We start from the raw sequence: 21,059 nt of genomic DNA, 5'->3' as shown, positions 1-21,059 counted from the left end.
TTCCCTTCCTTGGCTTTGGTCTTCCTGGTCGGACCTCAGAGCATCCAGCAACCCTGCACACTTCCCCCGGCTGGGTCCACCTGGGGAAGCCAGAGGGCCCTGCACCCCCACTCCGCAGCCAGATGTGACCCCCAGCCAGGTTTATTACTTGACAGGAACACAGTGCAGGACAGAGCTTGTTAGCACAGAAATCAGTGACTCAGCAAAGTCCATTTTGGTGGGGACCCTGGGCTGGGTGCCCTGGACTCCCCCCTGTGAGTCCCCAATAACAGACTACCCAGCTTCCAGGGACCCAGCCTCCGACCCACCCATTGTTCCTCCTCCTGGTCTTTGTCTCGCTTCCCTGGCAAAGTGTCACCTGCTCACATCCCCCTCCTGGGTCTCAGGTTACGAAAGGCATCAGCCATCACTTATGTGCAGGCAGCTGGAGCCTCTTCATGTGTCCCGAGGGCTTCAGCAAAAGTCAGGCACCGTTATTCCCACCACCTAGGCACTGATGCAATACGGGGGGGAAACTGAGGCACACACAGTATTCATACAAAACAGTAAGACTCACAGGCTCACATACAACATAACAAGGGAAAGCCCCCCTGCCCCCCATTGTCACACTTTCACCCAGGCTGGGGGAGGGACCCTGGGTGAGCTTGGCCGGGTTACAGCTTTGCCTTGTGCCTCAGTTTTCCTATCAGTGACAAGAAGTGCTGTGGACAAGCTCCGTGTATGGCTTAGGCCCTGGGCATGGCAGTGCCTGGGCCACAAGCCTCCGTGGTCATTAAAATCACAGAACAAACCTCGACACCCAACCCACAGGCCGTGCTCCTCTCTCAGCTCATTGCTGCCCAGCCCTCCCACCCCGGCTCTGCTCCTGACACAAGGCTGAGATGAAATGAGGCACCCATCATCTCCCGTGCACCTCTTTCCATCATTACACACCTGAGGGGAGCCCCCAGCCAGCGCAGAGACAATCCCTCCCCCAGCCAACCTAGCCCCCCAACACCACACCAGCAGCTATGTGGCCCACCTGCACCCTCCCACAATCCTGCTTGACAGAACCTTAACTCTTCAGCACCTGCTCTCCAGCTGCCTGGGTGTCATCTCAGCTTGTTGTCAGGGCATTGTATAATTCTTCAGCCTCTTACTCACACTGTGTGGTGGTCACCTGGTGCAGGCTCATCCTCGCTCTCCAGGCCTTCTATGCAGCAGCCCCGTTGCAGAGGGGGGGCCCCTGAGAGACAGAGAGGTGAAGTAACGTGCACAAACTCACAGGGAGGCTTGAGCAGAGGTCAGGCTAGAACCCAGGAGTCCTAGCTCCCAGCCCCTCACTCTAAGCCCTAAACCTCACTCCGTGTCCAGAATGGGGGATACAACCCAGGAATCCTGGGTCCCACTCCTGGGCTCTCTGGGCTGCACCATGCTGCTCCGGCCTCTATAACTCCATGTGTCCATCCTGTACAGCACAGAGCACATCGGGCCAAGACTGGGCTGGGATCCAGGCAGCGGTGCTGGAACAATTTGTATCATGGGGGTGCTGAGAGCCATTGAACTAAACTGTGAACCCTGGATATGATGGAAATCACTTCAAGCCGGGGGTGGCAGGGCTGGGAGGGAAGGGTGGCAGCACCCCTGCACTGCTAGTTCCAGCACCTATGGATCCAGGGCAGAGTTAAGGGGATTTCAGGCAGCACCTTCACTCTGCATTGCCAGGAGAGTCAGCGCCCAGCCCTGTGACTGGCTCTCAGCTCGGCTTGACTCTTGGTCTGGGGATTCATGGGGCTCTGGGGGCGATGCCCAGTCTAGTACTTGGCGTAGGAGCCATTTCCCCAGCACAGGGAACCCAGAGGGTCTGATTCCACCCAGCCAAGCGGGAGCTGGGGTGGGTCTGGCCCTGCTTTAACCCTTTGAGTTCTCAGCACAGCATTTGTGGGGAGGGGGAGGGTCCTCAGTCCTGGGGATGGATGGGCCCAGCCATGGGCAGAAGAGTGTAGGTGGGGGCAGAGAGGGTGAGCTAAGAGTCGGGATGACGAGAGAGGGTTCGACTCCAGTGACTTCAATGGAGTTACTCCTGATTTACACCAGGGCACTAACCTGCCAAGGCCCTGAGAACACACTTGTTGCACCAGCTGTTCTAAGCTGCACTGTCTTTGTTTTTGAGCATAGGAAGCAGGAGAACAGCTGGAATCTGGTTAGGGAGTAGTGGGGGGTGAGCTGTGGGGGAGGGGCTGGAAGTTGGGTAGGGAGAAGGGGGCTGGGCTGTGATTAGGGGGCTGAAAGCAGGGTAGGGAGGAGGAGGGGCCTGAGCTGTGATTTTGGTGCTGGAAGCAGGGGGAGCGGTTGAGGGGATTGTGAGCTGGGACAGGGAGGATGGGCCTGGGCCATGGTTGTGGGTATCAGAGCAGCAGGAGGGGGTTGGGAGCTGGGGAAGGAGCTTGGCTGTGGATGGGGGGCTGGGAGCCAGGGGAGGGGGTCAGAGCTGGCATGGGGCACTGCCAAGTCCTGGTATTTCCTGGGTTAAGAAAATCCATACATAGGCTTCCTACTAAACAGAGACGTCCCGATTCCACCCCCAGTGCAGCCCCCGTGGCCCGCCTCAGGCCCACGCTGCCCCTTCCCCGGACCCTGCCTAGATCCCCTTCCCCCACCTTTTCTGCCCTCCCCCCCCCGGTCAGTGGAACTACCACACACCTGGGGGACAGGAGGTGGAGGTTGGGGGGAGGGGGAAGAAAGCAACAGAAATCCTGGGCGCCGAGAGTGTGGTGCTGGAGGACAGAGCTGTAGCAGGTTGGGCACCGAAGGGTTAATGCTGGTGCCAGGGTGGGGAGGCAGGAGGCTGGGCCGGAGCCTGGGACAGAGGCAACCCAGACCAGACCTGCGGGAGCTGGGGTGAGTACCTGAGCCCCATGCCTGGGAATTCCCAGCTCCTCAGGGGTCCCCAGCCCAGAGCCCCCTGCTCCCCCGAGGAGATCCTGGCCCCTTCCCAGCATCCAGAGTCACTGCCCAAGCTGGGGGCAAATTCAGAGCCACCCCAAGGGGCTGTGGTGGGGGGAGCTCAAGTGAGTGCAATGGGCTTACTTCTGATTTATACTGGGCCAGCGAGAGGGGGATTGGCCTGTGACTGCAATGGGATCACTCCTGATTTACACCAGGTGTAGTAGGCAGTGACCTCGCTGTGGCCCTGAAAGATTAAAGCCGGACCTTGGAGAGGGCTGGGGCTGAGAGCCAAGAACAGGCCAGTTGGGGGAAGCAGCCACAGCTGGGGCCATGCCCAATTAGGAGACAACTGGCCCTATAAAAGGGCTGTGAGCCAAGAACTGGGTCAGTCTCACTCTAGATCTTGGGAGAGAAGGACCTGGCAGCTGGCACGGCACGGCACGGCACAGCACGGCACATCCCCAGGCTGAGGTCTTGCTAAGGTCAAAACAGGTATTGGGGTTGCAGAGGTACAGCCTGGGGTTAGACAGAGGCAGCTGGTCCACCCCCATCCCGCCCCCGCCCCCGGCAGTGATGAGTGGTTTACAGACTGCAGTCTGCTCCAGTGGGCAGGGTTAGATAATGACTGGCAGTCACCACTGAGGCAAGGTGGGGCTAGAGGGTTGGGGGTTCCCCTGGGACGGGAGACCCAGAGTGGGGGTACTGCAGGGGCCTGAGGTAAAGGGCACTGGGATACAGGTGGGACATGGGGCCTGAGGCAGGTGAGCCACCAGCCTGCAGTGGGTGCTCTGGGCTGAAACTGAGCTAATTCCCAGGATAACCAGCAAGAGGTGCTGCTGTGCTGAACTGGTGAGACTTGCCTGCTACAGCAGGGCAGCAAGAAGGGGATTGGCCTGTGACTGCAGTGAGGTTGGGTGGGGTACAAGAATCCACTCAAATCTGGATGTCAGAGCTTAGTAGGGTGGAGGAAGGGAAAAGTGGACTGTGGTGGCTGGGTGAGAAGCACGGGGAGAAGCAGTTCTTTTAACGACTCAAAACCCAGCAGGCTGGTTCAGTCCCTGAGGAGCAGAAAGCCTGGTGGCCAGTTGGGGGGACTAGCTGACTAAGGGGGGCGGGGGTGGAGGGTTGGAACAAACTGATAGATTGATGTTTCCCTGGCCTGGCCCAGAGGGACCCCCGGGAGCTGGGAAGGAAGGAGCCCAGCTAGGAATTGGCAGCACTGCAGAATGAGAGGGCTAGGAGCTAAGACAGCAAATTGCTTAATTCGGCTCCAGATGCGCCCCCACCGGGAACACTGTGTAGCGCTGGCTGCCCTGTCTCAGAGCGGGTACAGGGGGCTGCAAAAGGGGCAGAAAGAGGAACAAAAATGCTGAGGGGGTGGCAGAGCTTCTGTCGGAGGGGAGGTTCTAGCCTGGGGTGGCTCAGCTTGGAGGAGAGATGGCTGTGCGGGGATGACAGATGTCTCTGACGCCTGCCTGGGGTGGAGACCGTGACTAGGGACACGGAACACAAGGACCAGGGGTTGCCCGACAAAGCTAAGGAATTGCCCCCCTTCGCCCGGCCCACTGCCAACCTGTGCCCCTCGCTGGCTGGGCTGTTGTAACAGGTTCAAGGGCACACAAGGTGACCGCCTGAAGGACAGGACCTTGCTCTGGGGTCCCTAAATCTCTCACCAGCAGAAGCTGGCAGGATCACACTGTGACTGCAGCTTGGGGAGCATTGTCAGACAGGATCCCAGGTTGGATGGACCCTGGGCTGACCCAGCAGGGCCCTTCTTAAATCCCCTCCCTGCTCCTGCCCTATCCACACAGGTACAGGGTCCCCAGCCTGACCCTTTTTCCCCACCCAAGGGTGTGTTCCCTCAGGATGCCCCAGCTCTGATCCAGCCGCAGGGCAGGGTCTGGCTGGTTTGATGGGCTGGGGAATGGGACATGGGGCCTTTCTCCTCCAGAGGGTGCCAGCCAGCTGGGATCTGGTCCCAGGACAGGGCCTGGCAGGCTCAGGCAGAGACAGTGCAGGGATTCACAGTATCCCCAGAGTGGAGACATCTGCAGACCCACAACAGGCACTAATCAGCGCCCCCGGGGAGATGCTGAATGGGCCATGGAGCCTGAACTCCCAGTTCCCCATGGAGGGGCTGATGTGGAGCAGGGATGGGGGGTGACTCAGGTGGGCCAATGATGTGCTGCCATGAAAGCAACCCCTCCATGGGAGGGAATGACAGGATCTGCCACACACCTGCCCCCTCCACTTCCACACCAGACCCTGGGCACCCGACACAGCTGGGAAGGGGCACAGGGACCTGCCTGGGACAGGGAGCCACCCCAGATGACAGGCCCTGGGGGATTAAATGCACCAGCTCTTCCCAGGTCCAAAGGTCACTGCTAGCCAGGGCGTGCCCAACAGGGCCTTCAAAGGCTGAATGGCACCAGCACTGCCTGGGTCCAAGCCTAGCTGGGGAGGACACGAGGAGAGCAGAGTGCCTGGGCCTATTACACAGCCTAAGAACGGGCTCCCACCACAGGCACAGGGCTGTTCTCCCAGCTGCAGCCACCAGCACAGGCCCTAGAGTCATTCTGGGAACACGCCAAGGAATTGGCTCAACCAGTGCTGAGATGCAGCTGGCTCTGGGGTGGGACAGCCAAGTAACAGCCTCACCCTGCTCCCTGGAGCATGGTGCCCCCTGCTGAGCTTCCGCCCCCTCCTTGCACCACAGTGCCCTTACTGAGCCCCCCGCCCTGCCTCCTGCAGCACAATGTCCCCTAGTTTCACACAGAGGATAGCACTGACGCTGGGAGGTCTGTCTCTGTCCCAGCCTTGCCATGGCAGATAAGTACTTCACCTACAAGGGGATACTGTTCCCACGCCTGGATTACTCCCTTGAGGCATTGAGCTATGTGGAGAATGAATTCCAGGTGCAGAATGACGATGTCTTCAACATCACCTACCCCAAGTCAGGTAAGAGGGGTGTGTGTGTGTGTGTGTGTGTGTGTGTGTGTGTGTGTGTGTGTGTGTGTGTGTGTGTGTGATATCATCATCCTGACATTAGATGGAAACACCAAAGCTGGAAGGTTGCAACATCACACGACCTGATTTCCTAGGTGTCAGAGCCCTGGCTCACGACCCCAGCCCAGAGTGAGACAAAGCAGGCTGCTCCCTGGGGGTCCAACTTGCCCACCTGGTGCTAAGCTGGCTCGCTGCAGACACACTATAACCACAGGCTTTCTCCAGAGCCACTGGCAGGGTCAGGAGACCTCTGGCACAGGGGTTTTTAAGGTCAGGCTTGACAAAGCCCTGGCTGGGATGATTTAGTTGGGAATAGCTCCTGCTTTGAGCAGGGGGTTGGACTAGATACCTCCTGAGGTCCCTTCCAACCCTGAGATTCTATGAAAACAAGAGTTGATTTTAGCATCTCAGTCAATGTGGTGTGGGGGCTGGGAACCAGCACTGCTGGGTCCGATCCCCAGATCTGGGAAGGGGAGTCCGGTGGGTTAAAGCAGAAGGGCTGGGGGCCAGGACTCTGGGTTCTCTCCCTGGCTCTGGGAGTGGAGGAGGACCTGGTGAGTGGAGGGATTATTTCAGGCCCATTAACCCTTTCATCCCTAGGCACTAACTGGATGCTGGAGATTCTGAGTCTGATCCGTTCTGATGGGGACCCCGGCTGGGTGCGCAGCGTGGTGAACTGGGACCGGGCACCCTGGGTGGAGCTCCAGACAGGGCTGGAGGCTGCCCTGAAATACCCCCAGCCCCGGCTGCTCTGCTCCCACCTCCCCATCCAGCTCTTCCCCAAGTCCCTGCAGCGCTCCAAGGCCAAGGTGAGAGGCGGGAGAGCAGGGGCTGCGAGTTGGGATTGAGGGGCACTGACAGGACTGTGCATTGGGAGTGGGGTGAATCCAGGGGTGCTGCTGGGTGTGAGTTACAGCAATGTGGGTGCATGAAAGAACAGGCAGCAGGGTACGGCGAATCCTTCTCCATGCAGAGGGTGGGGAGGTGACGGCTCAGGGTGGGTGGCTAATTGCTGGGTTCACTTGGCATCCCCCTCTCCTGATTCGTGGTGACCTCCCCTCCTCCCCCCAGATCATCTACACCCTGCGCTGCCCCAAGGACATCCTGGTCTCGCTGTACCACTTCTCCAAGCTGCTGCACCTCTTCAAGGACCCTGGCTCACTGGACTCCTTCCTCGAGGACTTCCTGAGCGGGAACGGTGAGCAGCACTCGGGGGGCCACTCTGGCGCTGGATGCCTGGGTTCCAAACAAGTCACAATTGCTTCGAGTATTGTGCATCCCCAGCCAGCTCTGAGCAGCCCTTTGCCCAGGGCACAGCTCAGAGCCCGCCTCCCCGAACAGCTGCAGCACAACCAGGGGTCTGCAAACGCTGCTGACCTCCAACCCCACCTCTCCTCCCAGTACCAGGATAGAACCTAGGTGTCCCAGGCCCCTGCAGTCCCCAGCAGACCAGGGTGGAGGGGCCAGGTGGTGCCAGCTCTGGGGTCACCATGGTGCTCTCCCCTGCACAGTGCCCTACGGCTCCTGGTTCGACCACGTCACCGGCTGGATGGGGCTGAAGGACAACGAGAACTTCTTCTCTATCACGTACGAGGAGCTGCAGCAGGTAGGGATAATCCCGCCTCCTGGGGGCCACGCTCACACTTAACCCCACCCCAGGCAGCCGACGTAGCTTGTGGCCAGGGCCCTCAGAGGTATCAGTTTGTCTGGACCCGGTGAGGAAACTGAGGAACCCCAGATCCCACCCTTCATGGCAGTGAGTGTCTCTCCAGGACCCGTGGGGCAGCGTGCGGAGAATCTGCCACTTCCTGGGGAAGGAGCTGAGTGAGGAGCAAGTGGCCGCGGTGGTGGAGAACGCCTCCTTCCAGAGCATGAAGGGGAACAAAATGTCCAACTTCTCCCAGATGCCGGCCGAGTACATGGACCACCAGAAGGGGGAGCTTCTGAGGAAAGGTGAATCCAGGCCTGGGCTAGCAGGGGGCTGTAATTTGGGGCTGAGGGGCACAAGCAGAGCTGCATGAGGCAGGGCCAGGAAAGTAGGGGGCTTTAGGTCAGGCATGAGGGGTGTGGGTAGAGCTTGCAGGGGCTGTGGGTTGGGAGTGAGGAGCACCCTAGACTATGTTCCCTGTGGTTTGCAGGGATCTGCGGTGACTGGAGGAACCATCTCTCGGAGGCACAGAGCCAGCGATTCGACACCATTTATCAGAAGCGGATGCAGGGTCTGGGCATGACCTTCCCCTGGGACTGATGGCCTCACACCTGCCATATCTGCACCCGCAATATATCGGTCCTGTGCCACCCATGTGCTGCTGCTCTTACTGTGCCCTGGGAGATACCCTGTCATAGCTATAAAGGGAAAGGTAACAGCCCTCTTGTGTACAATACTATAAAATCCCAACTGGCCAGAGACACCAAAATCCTTTTACCTGTAAAGGGTTAAGAAGCTCAGGTAACCTGGCTGACACTTGACCCAAAGGATCAATAAGGGGACAAGATACTTTCAAATCTTGGTGGGGAGAAGGCTTTGTTTGTGTGCTCCTTGTTTTGGGGGTTGTTCACTCTTGGGACCAATGCTCTCCAAATCTTTCTGAACCTGTCTCTCATATTTCAAACTTGTAAGTAACAGCCAGGCAAGGCGTGTTAGTTTTATCTTTATTTTCTCAATTTGTAAACGCTCCTTTTGCTACAGAGTTTATCTCTGTTTGCTGTAACTTTGAACCTAAGGCTAGAGGGGGTTCTTCTGGGCTCTATGAATCTGATTTCCCTGTAAAGTTATTTTCCATCCTGATTTCTAGAGAGATGATTTTTACCTTTCTTTAACTAAAGCCTTCTTTATAAGAACCTGACTTTTTTTCTTCTTCTTGTTTTAAGATCCAAGGATTTGGATTGGTATTCCCAAGGGAATTGGTGGAGTCTCTCAAGGCTACCCAGGGAAGGGTTATATTCTGGGGGGGAGGTAGACAGAGTTTCCCAAATGACTGATTACCAATTTGGGTGGTGGCAGCAACCAGATCTAAGCTGGTAATTAAGCTTAGGGCTTATCATGCAGGTCCCCACATCTGTTCCCTAAAGTTCAGAGGCGGGGAAGGAACCTTGACATGGTGTCAGAGCAGTGGGATCATTTTAAACCAAAAGTCATATGATTTTTTTTTTCTTTTTAGCTGCTTAGAAAGCAGAGCTGAAGGCAGAGATGTCAAGTTTTTTAACGAGGGTTTTTGTTAAGAGAAGGTTTCAAGCTGTGAGCAAGCAGCTGGCAAAAGGAATTTACAAGCTGAATTGTGGGGTTTTTTGGTTTTTTTTTTTTTCTCTACCTCTCTGGTATAGTGAGTTTTAACTAAGCAGCCCTGAGCTGGGTGCATCCCAGTCTCAGTGAACTGCAGAGGGGGTGTGACCCAGCAAAAGAAAGCAGGAAAATAAGTAGCAGTGATGCCACTAATAAACTAGAGCTGGCCAGACTGGAAGCTACAGAGCGAGAAAATGAACACAAGACTGAGGGAGAGGGAGGAGGCTGCCCACTGGAGAGCTATGGAGCAGAAGGAAAGAGATGAAGCATGAACTAGAGTTAGTAAGGGCTAGGCAGTGCAAGCGAGACTCGCTGGGGCTCGACCCTCCCGGATGAGGAGGGGAGCCACACCGGCCTCAACTTGTCATCTGCGGGTCTCGGTTCTCAGGACTGTCACCCACCGCGCGGGTAGTCGGTCCCTGTGGATAGGACCGGGCAGGGGCACAGTCAACGGGCCTGGCCCTTGGTTCGGGCGGGCACCAACACACAGTTAATTAGGAGCTCAGGCTGCCTGCTGCAAGGCTGAGCAACAATATACAGTCAGTTTGGGGCTCAGACTCTTCCTGGTGGACACCAGGAAGACTGGCACCCTCAAAGACAGTTAGTAGTTCCAGCCAGGGGTGAAAGTAACTTACAGGATTTACCGGTACTGCTGGAGTCCTGAGAGGGGCATGGCCTCAAGCGGAAGAGGCATGGCCTCTCAAGATTTAAAGGCACTGGCTGTGGCTGGGAGCCCCAGGGCCTTTAAATCAACCAGGGGCTCCCAGCTGAAGAGGTGGCTGGGAGCCACCCTGGGGCTCGGGCAAATTAAAGGGTCTGGGGGTCCAACCACCATGGGGAACCCCGAGCTTTGCTGGGCTGGGGCTGAGATTTAAAGGGCCCGGGGCCCTGTCGCTGCAGGGAGCCTCGAGCCTTTTAAATCCTGGCCACACCCAGCTGCCGGAGCCGGGTAGGGATTTAAAGGGCTCTGGGCCCTTTAAATCCCCGCCGCGGAAACCAGTGTGGTCCAGCACGGTGTACTGGCTCTTGCCAGTACGCTGTACCGTACCCAACCATACTGTACCGGCTTACTTTCACCTCTGGTTCCAGCTAAGTACCGGGTAAAGCTCGTGAGCTTAGCCCATGATCATCCCAGTGGCCATTCTGAGGTGAACCAAACCAAAGACTGTTTGGGAAAGTCTTTCCACTGGGAGGGAATGGGCAAGGACATTTCTAATTATGTCTGGTCTTGTGAGATGTGCCAAAGAGTGGGAAAACCCCAAGACCAGGTCAAAGCCCCTCTCCAGCCACTCCCCATAATTGAGGTCCCATTTCAGCGAGTAGCTGTGGATATTCTGGGTCTTTTCCCAAAGAAAACCACCAGAGGAAAGCAGTACATACTGATTTTCAAGGATTTTGCTACTCAATGGCCAGAAGCAGTAGCTCTAAGCAACACCAGGGCTAAAAGTGTGTGCCAGGCACTAACAGATATTTTTGCCAGGGTAGGTTGGCCCTCCGACATCCTTATGGATTCAGAAACTAGTTTCTTGGCAGGGACCATGAAAAACCCGTGGGAAGCTCATAGGGGTGAAACACGTGGTGGCCATCCCTTACCACCATCAAACCAATGGCCTGGTGGAGAAGTTTAAAGGAAATTTGGGGGCCATGATTCGTAAATGAGCACTCCAATGATTGGGACCTAGTGTTGCAGCAGTTGCTTTTTGCCTACAGGGCTGTACCACATCCCAGTTTAGGATTTTCACCATTTGAACTTGTGTATGGTCACGAGGTTAAGGGGCCATTACAGTTGGTGAAGCAGCAATGGGAGGGTTCTACGCCTTCTCCAGGGACTAACATTCTGGGCTTTGTAAGCAACCTACAAAACACCCTCTGAGACTCTTTAGCCCTTGCTAGAGAAAACCTAATAGAGGTTTAGGAAGAGCAAAAGGCCTGGCATGATAAACATTCCAGAGAACAGTCCTTCAAAGTAGGAAACCAAGTCATAGTTTTAAAGGCACTCCAGGCCCATAAAATGGAAGCATCGTGGGAAGGGCCATTCACGGTCCAGGAGCGCCTAGGAGCTGTTAACTATCTCATAGCATTCCCCGCCTCCAAAATAAAGCCTAAGGTATACTATGTTAATTCTCTTAAGCCCTTATTCCAGAGAATTAAAGGTTTTCCAGTTTACAGCCCAGGGAGCAGATGATGCTGAGTGGCCTGAAGGTGTCTACTTTGAAGGAAAGAGTGACGGTGCCGTGGAAGAGGTGAACCTCTCCACGATCTTTGAATGTCTACAGAGACAGCAGATCAAGGAGCTGCGCACTAGCTTCATGCCAATGTTTTCAGCCACCCCAGGACGGATTGAATGGGCATACCACTCCATTGACACACGTAATGCTCACCCAGTTAGAACCTCACCCTACCGGGTGTCTCCTCATGCCCAAGCTGCTATAGAACAGGAGATCCAGGACATGCTACAGATGGGTATAATCTGCCCCTCTAACAGTGCACGGGCATCTCCAGTGGTTCTAGTTCCAAAACCAGATGGGGAAATACGCTTTTGCATGAACTACCATAAGCTAAATGCTGTAACTCATCCTGACAACTATCCAGTGCCACGCACAGATGAGCTATTGGAGAAACTGGGACGTGCCCAATTCATCTCTACATTAGACTTAACCAAGAGGTACTGGCAGATACTGCTAGATAAACCCACCAAGGAAAGGTCAGCCTTCATCACCCATGCAGGAGTGTATGAATTTAATGTGCTTCTTTTCGGGCTGTGAAATGCACCCGCCACCTTCCAAAGACTTGTCGATGGTCTCCTAGCAGGACTGGGAGAATCTGCAGTTGCCTACCTCGATGTGGCCATTTTTTCTGATTCATGGGCAGAACACCTGGAGCACCTGGAAACAGTCTTCCAGCGCATCAGGCAGGCAGGACTAACTGTTAAGGATAAAAATGTCAAATAGGCCTAAACAGAGTGACTTACCTTGGACACCAGGTGGGTCAAGGGACTATCAACCCCCTACAGGCCAAAGTGGATGCTATCCAAAAGTGGCCTGTCCCAAAGTCAAAGAAACAGGTCCAATCCTTCTTAGGCTTAGCTGCAAACTATAGGCAGGGGTCAGCAACCTTTCAGCAGTGGTGTGCTGAGTCTTCATGTATACGCTCTAATTTAAGGCTTTGAGTGCTGGTAATACATTTGAACTTTTTTTAGAAGGTCTCTCTATAAGTCTATACTATGTAATCAAACTACTATTATATGTAAAGTAAACAAGTTTTTCAAAATATTTCAGAAGCTTTATTTAAAATTAATAAGATCTGCATTTTAATTTAGTTTAGTGCGATCCTTGCCCATGCTGTTTTCCTTTCTGAGTTTTCCAGTGTCTGGTGGCACCTCTTTAGATACTTAAGCTGCACACAGGCTTCTGAGTTATAAGTTAATAACCAGCTGGCAGGAGGTCAGCGGCTGGAACCCCAGATCGGCCGCTGAGGTGAGTGGAGCGGATGGCTGGTAGGGCTGAGTAGGGCCGGAAGCCTGGACCCTGTCTGGCAGGGGGCCTGAGCTGGAACTCCAACTGGAAGCAAGGTGAGTGGGGCTGCAGGGACCCCGGCTGGCAAGGGGCCAGCAGCCAGAACCCCAGAGCAGCAGCGGGCTGACCGTCAGAGCTCTGGGGTTTCCACCACCGGCTTCTGCCAGCTGGGGTCTCAGCCTGCCGCCAGCCTGGGGTTTCTTCCCCCAGGCCGGCAGCTGGTGCTGAGTGGGACCCCGGCTGGCAAGAGGCCAGCAGCAGGAACCCCAGAGCAGTAGCGGGCTGCCAGTATTTGGTTCTTCCATGAGTGCAGGGGACTGGACTCGATGACCTCTCGAGGTCCCTTCCAGTCCTAGAGTCTATGAATCTATGAAAGATACTTTCAAATCTTGGTGGGGATAAGGCTTTGTTTGTGCTCTTTGTTTTGGGGGTTGTTCACTCTTGGGACTAAGAGGGACCAGACATCAATCCATGCTCTCCAAATCTTTTTGAATCAGTTTCTCATATTTCAAACTTGTAAGTAACAGCCAGGCAAGGCGTGTTAGCTTTATCTTTGTTTTCTCAACTTGTAAACACTCCTTTTGCTAAAGAGTTTACCTCTGTTTGCTGTAACTTTGAACCTAAGGCTAGAGGGGGTTCCTCTGGGCTCTATGAATCTGATTACCCTGTAAAAGTTATTTTCCATCCTGATTCTACAGAGAGGATTTTTATCTTTCTTTCTTTAATTAAAAGCCTTCTTTTTAAGAACCTGATTGATTCCCCCCCTCCCTTGTTTTAAGATCCAAGGGTTTGGACTGGTATTCACCGGGGAACTGGTGGAGCAGTTGTCATAACCTATTCCCAGATTTGGACCTTAGCATCCAAAATATGGGGGTTAGCATGAAAACCTCCAAGCTTAGTTACCAGCTTGGACCTGGTAAAGCTGCCACCATCCAAAAAATTAGAGTGTTTTGGAGCACTCTGGTCCCCCCAAAAACCTTCCCTGGGGACCCCAAGACCCAAATTCCTTGAGTCTCACAACAAAGGGGAATAAACCATTTCCCTTCCTCCTCCTCTCCTCCAGGTGTTCCCTCTCTGGGTTCCTGGAGAGATACACAGAAGCAAGCTCTGTGAATCTAAACAGAGGGACGCCACCCTCCCTATTTCCAGTCCTGGAAACACAAGTACTTCCCTCTTCACCCAGAGGGAATGCAAAGTCAGGCTAGTAAATCTAACACACACAGATTTCCCCCTGACTTCTTCCTCTCACCAATTCCCTGGTGAGCTACAGACTCAGTTCCCTGGAGTTCCCCACCAAGAAAAACTCCAACAGGTCTTAAAAGAAAGCTTTATATAAAAAGAAAGAAAAAATACATAAAAATGGTCTCTCTGTATTAAGGTGACAAATACAGGGTCAATTGCTTAAAAGAAATATGAATAAACAGCCTTATTCGAAAAGAATACAATTCAAAACATTCCAGCAACTACACACATGTAAATACAAAAGAAAACAATATAAACCTTACTGCCTTACTATATTTGTACTTACAACTTAGAAACAGAACATTAGAAAGCAGGAGACAGAAAAATCCGTCCCATAGCCAAGAGAGAGTACAGGCACAAGACAAAAACAAAGAACTCACACACAAACTTCCCTCCACCCAGATTTGAAAAAGTCTTGTTTCCTGATTGGTTCTCTGGTCAGGCGTTTCAGGTTACTCCTTTCCAGGTAAAAGAACATTAACCCTTAGCTATCTGTTTATGACAGCAGTCCCTCAAGGCTACTCAGGGAAGGGTTATAGTATTTGGGAGGGAGATATTCTGGGGGGGAGGTAGACAGAGTTTCCCAAATGACTCATTAACAGTTTGGGTGGTGGCAGCAACCAGATCTAAGCTGGTAATTAAGCTTAGCGGTTTTCATGCAGGTCCCCACATCTGTACCCTAAAGTTCAGAGTGGGGAAGGAACCTTGACATACCCCCTGAGGCTGCCTCACTGGGCTGGGTTGTGTAACCAGCAGGGGGCAGCACCCACCCATGGGCACCCATAGGGCAGATCTCCATTTTTACTAATACCTCTTGTGAACAAAGAGGCTCTTACTAAGAGGCAAATGTTTTACTACCTTTAAAACCAATTCAAGGTAAAGGAAGCACAGGGCGAGGCAGGTGTGTCACAGGCTGTACTTGGTGGCTAAGTCCTTGCAGGCAAAATGTACCACCTGACTTGAATGCAGAAATTAAAAGGACAGCATTTGGAGGGAAGTAAAGGATTGGGAGTTGTGGAAATGTTAAAAGGTAACAGTTGTGTTGAAGATGTTCAAGAGTAACAGATGTGGTGTTATAAGAAGGGAATTTGCGGTTTGATAATAAAACTCAGTTATGTAAATGTAAATATACGGGCAACTCGGTACAGTCACATGGGCTGGAACCCTGGTAGTTAAACAAATTATACAAGGGGGTCAGGTGGCTACTACCACCACTACGGTCTTGTCCCCAAGAGCTATTCTGAAGGAAAATGGGCCCTTTCCCCACAGGAATGGCTTATAAATATAATGTAATCAAAATCGCTGAAGGATTATAATGGGTTTCCATTGAAACGTGACTGTATCCAATTGCACAAGATGAGAATGTAATCTGGGTACAGTTGTGTAAAAATAAAGCAGTGCAGGGGGTGTTGGGCAAACAATAGTGTGTGGTGTAATTATGTGAAGTTATAAGGACCTAAATCGGCACTCATGGCTGTTTGCAGGTTTAAGATGAATTGGGTTGGTTTTGTTCTTTTAAATTAAAAACAAACAATGCCACTAAAACTCCATTTGAATCTCTCATTGAAAGTTGCAACACTGACAGACCCTTGTGCCAGACATGGGCAGCTAATGTGATATTTAACATTTAACCCTTTGGGTGACCATGGGTAATCATAAGTGTACCTGCACAGAGGAAAATCCCTGGGTGTGCAGTTGTTACGGACACATCACACTGGGGATAAAGTCTCCCCTGGGACGCCGGCTCTATGATAATGTAACCCCTTTGCAGAATGTAACCATACAGGTAATATGGATGCCAAGGTGGGAAAATCTGGATTTAAGCTGACTGCAGCCTGGATCCGGAAATACCCGCCTGCTGGGCAAATGTGTGGAAGCCACTGTGGGTACAGGTGCAACCAGCACTTTTCAAGGGGTCTTTCCGGTCCATAACACAGAGGGGGTGGCACACCCTAGAGAATGGTGAGTGGACTGGGTACCAGGGCCTGCTCTAACTTTTTGCTGCCCCCAGCGCAAAAAAACCAAAGTGGTGCCCTGCTGAAACAACCCCCCGAGTGCCGTGTCACCTCGCCGAAACAATCTCCCCACTGCCACCCGGCCCTGCAGAAACAAACAACTGCCAAGCACTGCTCAGCTGCAACAAACAAACAAAATCCCTTGAGCGCAAACAAACAAAAACCCTTGAGTGCCATCCGGCCAAACCAAAAAAACCCCCCGAATGCTGTCCAGCCACCCAAAGATTAGCCACCCCTTACATGGTGCTGCCCCAAACATGTGCTTGGTCAGCTGGTGCCTGGAGCCAGCCCTGCCAGGTACACCCCAGCTGCAGCACATCCCTAGAAGGGTTGAAGCAGCAATTTCGGTGGTGGGTGAGGGGACACCCATGGACTTATTGCTGGAAAAGGGATTTGTGGGCAGCAGCAACCACAGGGTCGGGTGTGTGGAATTTAGGGACCAGTTGGGTAACTAAGCAATTGATAAACCAAACTGTAAAACTTCAACACCAAATGGATGAGCTACTGGCACAGCAACTGGCTGCGATTGCGACAGGCTGGGGAAGAGGGCGGCAGAGGTGAAGCTGAGGGTAACCCCGTGGCCAGGAGACCTCGTGACATGGGTGAGGTGGCTTTTGAAGGCGAACCTGTGGGGGGAGCTGTGTTTGAGAATACAAAAAGCTCAACTGTGGGGCTGGCACCTGTGTAATAGTTACCCTGGTATCTTAGTGTAACCCTTCTGCCCCTCTGAGTTGGCAGCAACAAGGGCAGGGTTCAGTATCCAGGGTTCCGTTTCAATAACACAATGCATAACCGGCTCGAGCCCCCACCCAGTGACCTGGGACACTCACATACCACACCCCCCTGGGCACCTCTAGGAGGCAATACTTCCTCTCTCGCAAGGACGGAGTCTGAATGTAGCAAAATCCTTCTAATGAAGGAGGGAAACAATGCAGCATTACGTTAAGGAAACACTATAAATAGGATTCATAACACAAACCATGAGCAAAAACCCACCTCCAAGTACGTTTGGCAGTGTCCTTTCCCCCTTAGGGTCTTAAGCCCAATCACCCCAAAGTCCGACAATCCAAAAGTCTCTGGTCAGTGCCACCCCAGAATTCAAAAGTTTATCTGCAGAGTTTTACTCCCCTAGCCTGGGTGGAAATGGGGGGGGGGAATCCACACAAGGTGTTAAGGGGCACCTTACTTGGGCCAGGGCCAACTGCCCCGCCTCTCCGTGGAGTTCTGCTGCAGCCTTCACCACGACCAGCTCCACTACACCAGCTGTGCCGCTCCTCCAGCCGTCTCTGCAAACCGCTTCACTCCTGTGAAGGTATTTTCCCCCCAGTTTGAACTTTAGCGTCCAAAAGTGGGGATCTGCATGGCCACTTCTAAGCTTAATTCCTAGCTTAGAACTGATAGTGCTGCCAGCAGCCAAACTGTAGTGTTTGGCACACTTTCTATTCCCCCAAAACCTTCCCTTGGGAACCCAAGCCCCAAACTCCTTGGGTCTTAAAACCAGGAGAAATAAACCATCCCCCCTCCTTTCCCCCTCCCAGACTTTCCCCTCCCTGGGTTACCCTGAGGGGCTATACTGATCCAAACTCCTCGGATCTTAAAACAGAGAAGAATTAATCTCCCCCCCCTCCTTTCCCCTCACCAATCCCTGGTGAGTTCAGACCCAATCCCCTTGGGTCTTAAACAAAGGGAAAAAAATTAATCAGGTTCTTAAAAAAGAAAGCTTTTAATTAAAGAGAGATAAAAGTAAAAATTATCTCTCTAAAATCAGAATGGAAAATGTTTACAGGGTATTCAGCTCATATAGACTAGAGGGACCTCCCCCACCCACAGCCTGAGATTCAAGTTACAGCAAACAGAGGTAAAAATTCTTCTAGCAAAATACACATTCACAAGTTAAGAAAACAAACATAAGACTAATCCACCTTTCTTGGCTAGTACTTACTATTTTGAAACATGAGAGACCAATTCAGAAAGATTGGAGGAAACCTGGGTGTATATCTGGTCCCTCTTAGCCCCAAGAGTGAACAATGAACAAAACAAACAGCACAAACAAAGACTTCCCTCCACTAAGATTTGAAAGTATCTTGTTCCCCTATTGGTCCTCTGGTCAGGTGTCAGCCAGGTTCACTGAACTTCTTAACCCATTACAGGTAAAAGAGACATTCACCCTTAACCATCTGTTTATGACAACTCCACTCATTGTTTCATGGGCTGCTCCAACATGCTGCAAATTGCTCTGCCCTGCCAACAGCTTAATGATAGATCTTCAAGCTCCCCCACTAGTTAACACAGCACGCAGTGATCTCAGCTCTTAGTACAGGGAGCCCTACTGCTGGTGCACCATTGGCCCAACCTGAATTCAGCTCAGCAGTCTCTAGATAAACTCCTCATGGAATCAAAATTAGCTCTACTCTTTAACAATGGAGAGAGGAAAATGTACAATTGGTGTTTTGTAGCCTCATCCATTAGGTACACACCAATCTCCAACCTCTCTCCATTCACTGGCTTTTGGAACCCATGTCCCTTGTCTAGCAAGTGTCACTTAATTTATATTGAGACATCTCTGTCATAAAGCAGTCTCGTAGTTCCTCATTCACATAATCAGGTGGTAACACTTTATTTATCCTGCCCAATAACAAAGAAACTGGGGATCCCAGAGCTGTCAAAATAACCATCCCAGGCTGCCTTGGGCTATGAGGGCGTGCCCATGCAAATAATTTCCCTGAAATTCTTTCCACACTTCCCATAATTCACCACCAGATGTCAGGGTAGAGCTCATCCTGACTCTGCTTACATTAGAATGGGGCAGCAACTGAGGAGGGTCCCCATGAGCCCCATGGGAGTAATGAGAAAGGGAGGAGCTGGCTGGGAACCACTGGGGGATAAATGGGGTGGATGGAATGGTGTAAAATGGGCACACAGTCAGTTAAGTGTTTGTCCAGAGAATGTATTTGGTTGGGTCCCTCCTCAAGGGCCATGGAGGAGTAGAATTAAGGGCCAGTTGCAAATGGGGTGATGGGGGGTATATATGGTGAATGGGGTGTTTTGCTGGGAATGTAAATACTCTGTTTCTCTGGGAATATCTGGTGTCCAGGATCTGAACAAGAGCCCATGAACACTGCAGAGGCAGCTCGCTGCAATTGCCAACAACTGGCCACATTTAAACTACATTCTCCAGAATGGTGTGTAAAGGACGTGAACCCTGTCGGAGGAGCAGCAGTGTTCCTGGTGGTGGCCTGGATGTTGGACTGTATTACAATGGTCAGGGCTCACAATCTTACTGTGGATTAGCCTGGCTATTGGCCGCTTTATTAAGTGTCCTACTCGCAGACACCATCCAATGGTCCAGGGACATTTCCACCAAACACATCACCGGCCACCAACAGTACCCTGAGCCAGAGCCACATCCTGCATCGACTACGAGAAAGGGACTGAGAGACTTTTTCCATTGGACCATATGAACTGGAAACATAAACTCACAGAACTCTCACCAGATAAGGGTTCTGGACAGTGGGAGGACAATGGGCTGTGAAGAGATGACCCCAGTGACCTGACCAGCCAGTTCCAGCCAGAGGGGAACAAAGGACAGAAGAGAGAGGGCCCTAGTGACCTGTTTACCTGGGACAGAGGACAAAGGACTGGGGAAGGGATATCGGCTGCCCAGCTGGAAAGCTCAGGGTCTCTGGACTGGAGAGAGGGAGCAGGAGAGATGTAGCTGTGCTGTGCTGTGCTGTGCCGTGCCGTGCCGTGCCGAGGGAGGCCAGGCCTGAGGCCCTGAGAGTTTCTTGTGCTGGGTTCAGACACTCAATAAACCCTCCTTTGTTACGCTGGCTGAGAGTCGCTCCTGGCTAGAGATCAGGGGGCCATTATTCCCTCTGGGGGTGGAGGCCCCAGGGGTCCAGAGCGAGTGGACTCCCTGAGGGGCCCACGGTGTGAGACAGACGTGCTAAGGCTCAGAGAGGTGCGGTTCCAGGAGGCTGAGAGGCTTAACCCCCAAGAGAGAGGGCACCCCCGGGAAGGGCTGTCACACTGACAGAGGTTCCCCCCAGGGCCATACGGGGCCAAGACAGCGCAAGTCCTGTGAATCCCTGACAAGGCCTCAGCAACCGTGACCCAGGGGGGTGGGGAACAGCACTGGGGAAGCGGGCGTGAGCTACTCAGGGGCAACTGGATACAAGGACCAGCAGTGCCCCAGGAGTCCCCCAATACACCTCAAGTGAAACCTTCCTCCCACCATGGGGCCATGGCCCAAGGGATGCAAAAGGCTTTGGCAGCAGCTGCTCAACTTGGGGTTCGCAATGGAGCAAACACCTGCCATTTCCCACCTAGAGCAGGACAGAACCCAGGAGTCCTGACTCCCACCCCCTGTTCCCCTTAACCCCTAGACCCCACCCCTCCCAGAGCCAGGGATAGAACCCAGGTGTCCTGGTTCCCATCCTCCTGCTCTAACCCACCTGATCCTGTTCTCCCATCATCCCCCATTCCATTTTGATATGGTCCCACCTCCACATGCAGACACTAAAGGGTTAAGCAGCTGGCAATCTCTGTGGCACACAGGGCTGCTGCCTCATTTACTCAGCTAATCCCAGCTGGGATCCTCCTTCCTTAGTGGGGAGGAGCCTCTGGCCCAGGCCCAGCCTATCTCCCAGCACCTACAAGAGGAGGTGTGGCAGGGGTACAGGTGGCTGTAAGCACTAACCCCCCCCCCACAGAGCTGGGGAGAGAACCCAGGAGTCCTGCCACCCAGCCCTCCCCTGTTCTAACCACTAGACCCCACTCCCCTCCCAGAGCCAGGCAAGAGCCCTGCTGTGTGCGATAGTCTCCTGTAGTAAGGGCATGTGCTGCTGACACGAGAGGACATCGGGTGATGCCGTGGGGGTGGCAGGGGGTGGTGCAGCACAGGTGGCCACATCGCCCTCTGCCTCGGGCCCTGGACTTGGGATAAGAACAGGCAGGGTGGGGACGGTGCCCCTCTGCCCTGACAGCCAATACTGACCTGGCAGAGGAGTGAGCTGGTGGATAGAAAGCTGGGTAGATCGTCGGGCTCAACAGGTAGTGATCAATGGCTCC

General features: G+C 53.2%; 1 protein-coding gene across 1 annotated transcript; it reads left to right on the top strand.

Moving 5' to 3' along the window:
• Positions 1-5,750: 5,750 nt before the first annotated feature.
• LOC115640531 (sulfotransferase 2B1-like) lies at positions 5,751-8,182 on the top strand. The gene is made up of 6 exons (XM_030543369.1): positions 5,751-5,886; positions 6,535-6,743; positions 7,006-7,132; positions 7,446-7,540; positions 7,707-7,887; positions 8,073-8,182. Exons 1-6 carry the CDS (start codon positions 5,751-5,753, stop codon positions 8,180-8,182), a joined length of 858 nt encoding a protein of 285 aa, XP_030399229.1.
• The last annotated feature ends 12,877 nt before the right edge of the window (positions 8,183-21,059 follow it).

The sequence above is a fragment of the Gopherus evgoodei genome, unplaced genomic scaffold (assembly GCF_007399415.2).
Source record: "Gopherus evgoodei ecotype Sinaloan lineage unplaced genomic scaffold, rGopEvg1_v1.p scaffold_31_arrow_ctg1, whole genome shotgun sequence".
In the NCBI taxonomy this organism is placed as follows: Eukaryota; Metazoa; Chordata; order Testudines; family Testudinidae; genus Gopherus; species Gopherus evgoodei.
Note: the sequence above shows the minus strand (reverse complement) of the source record. Positions and strands in the feature narration are given on the sequence as shown.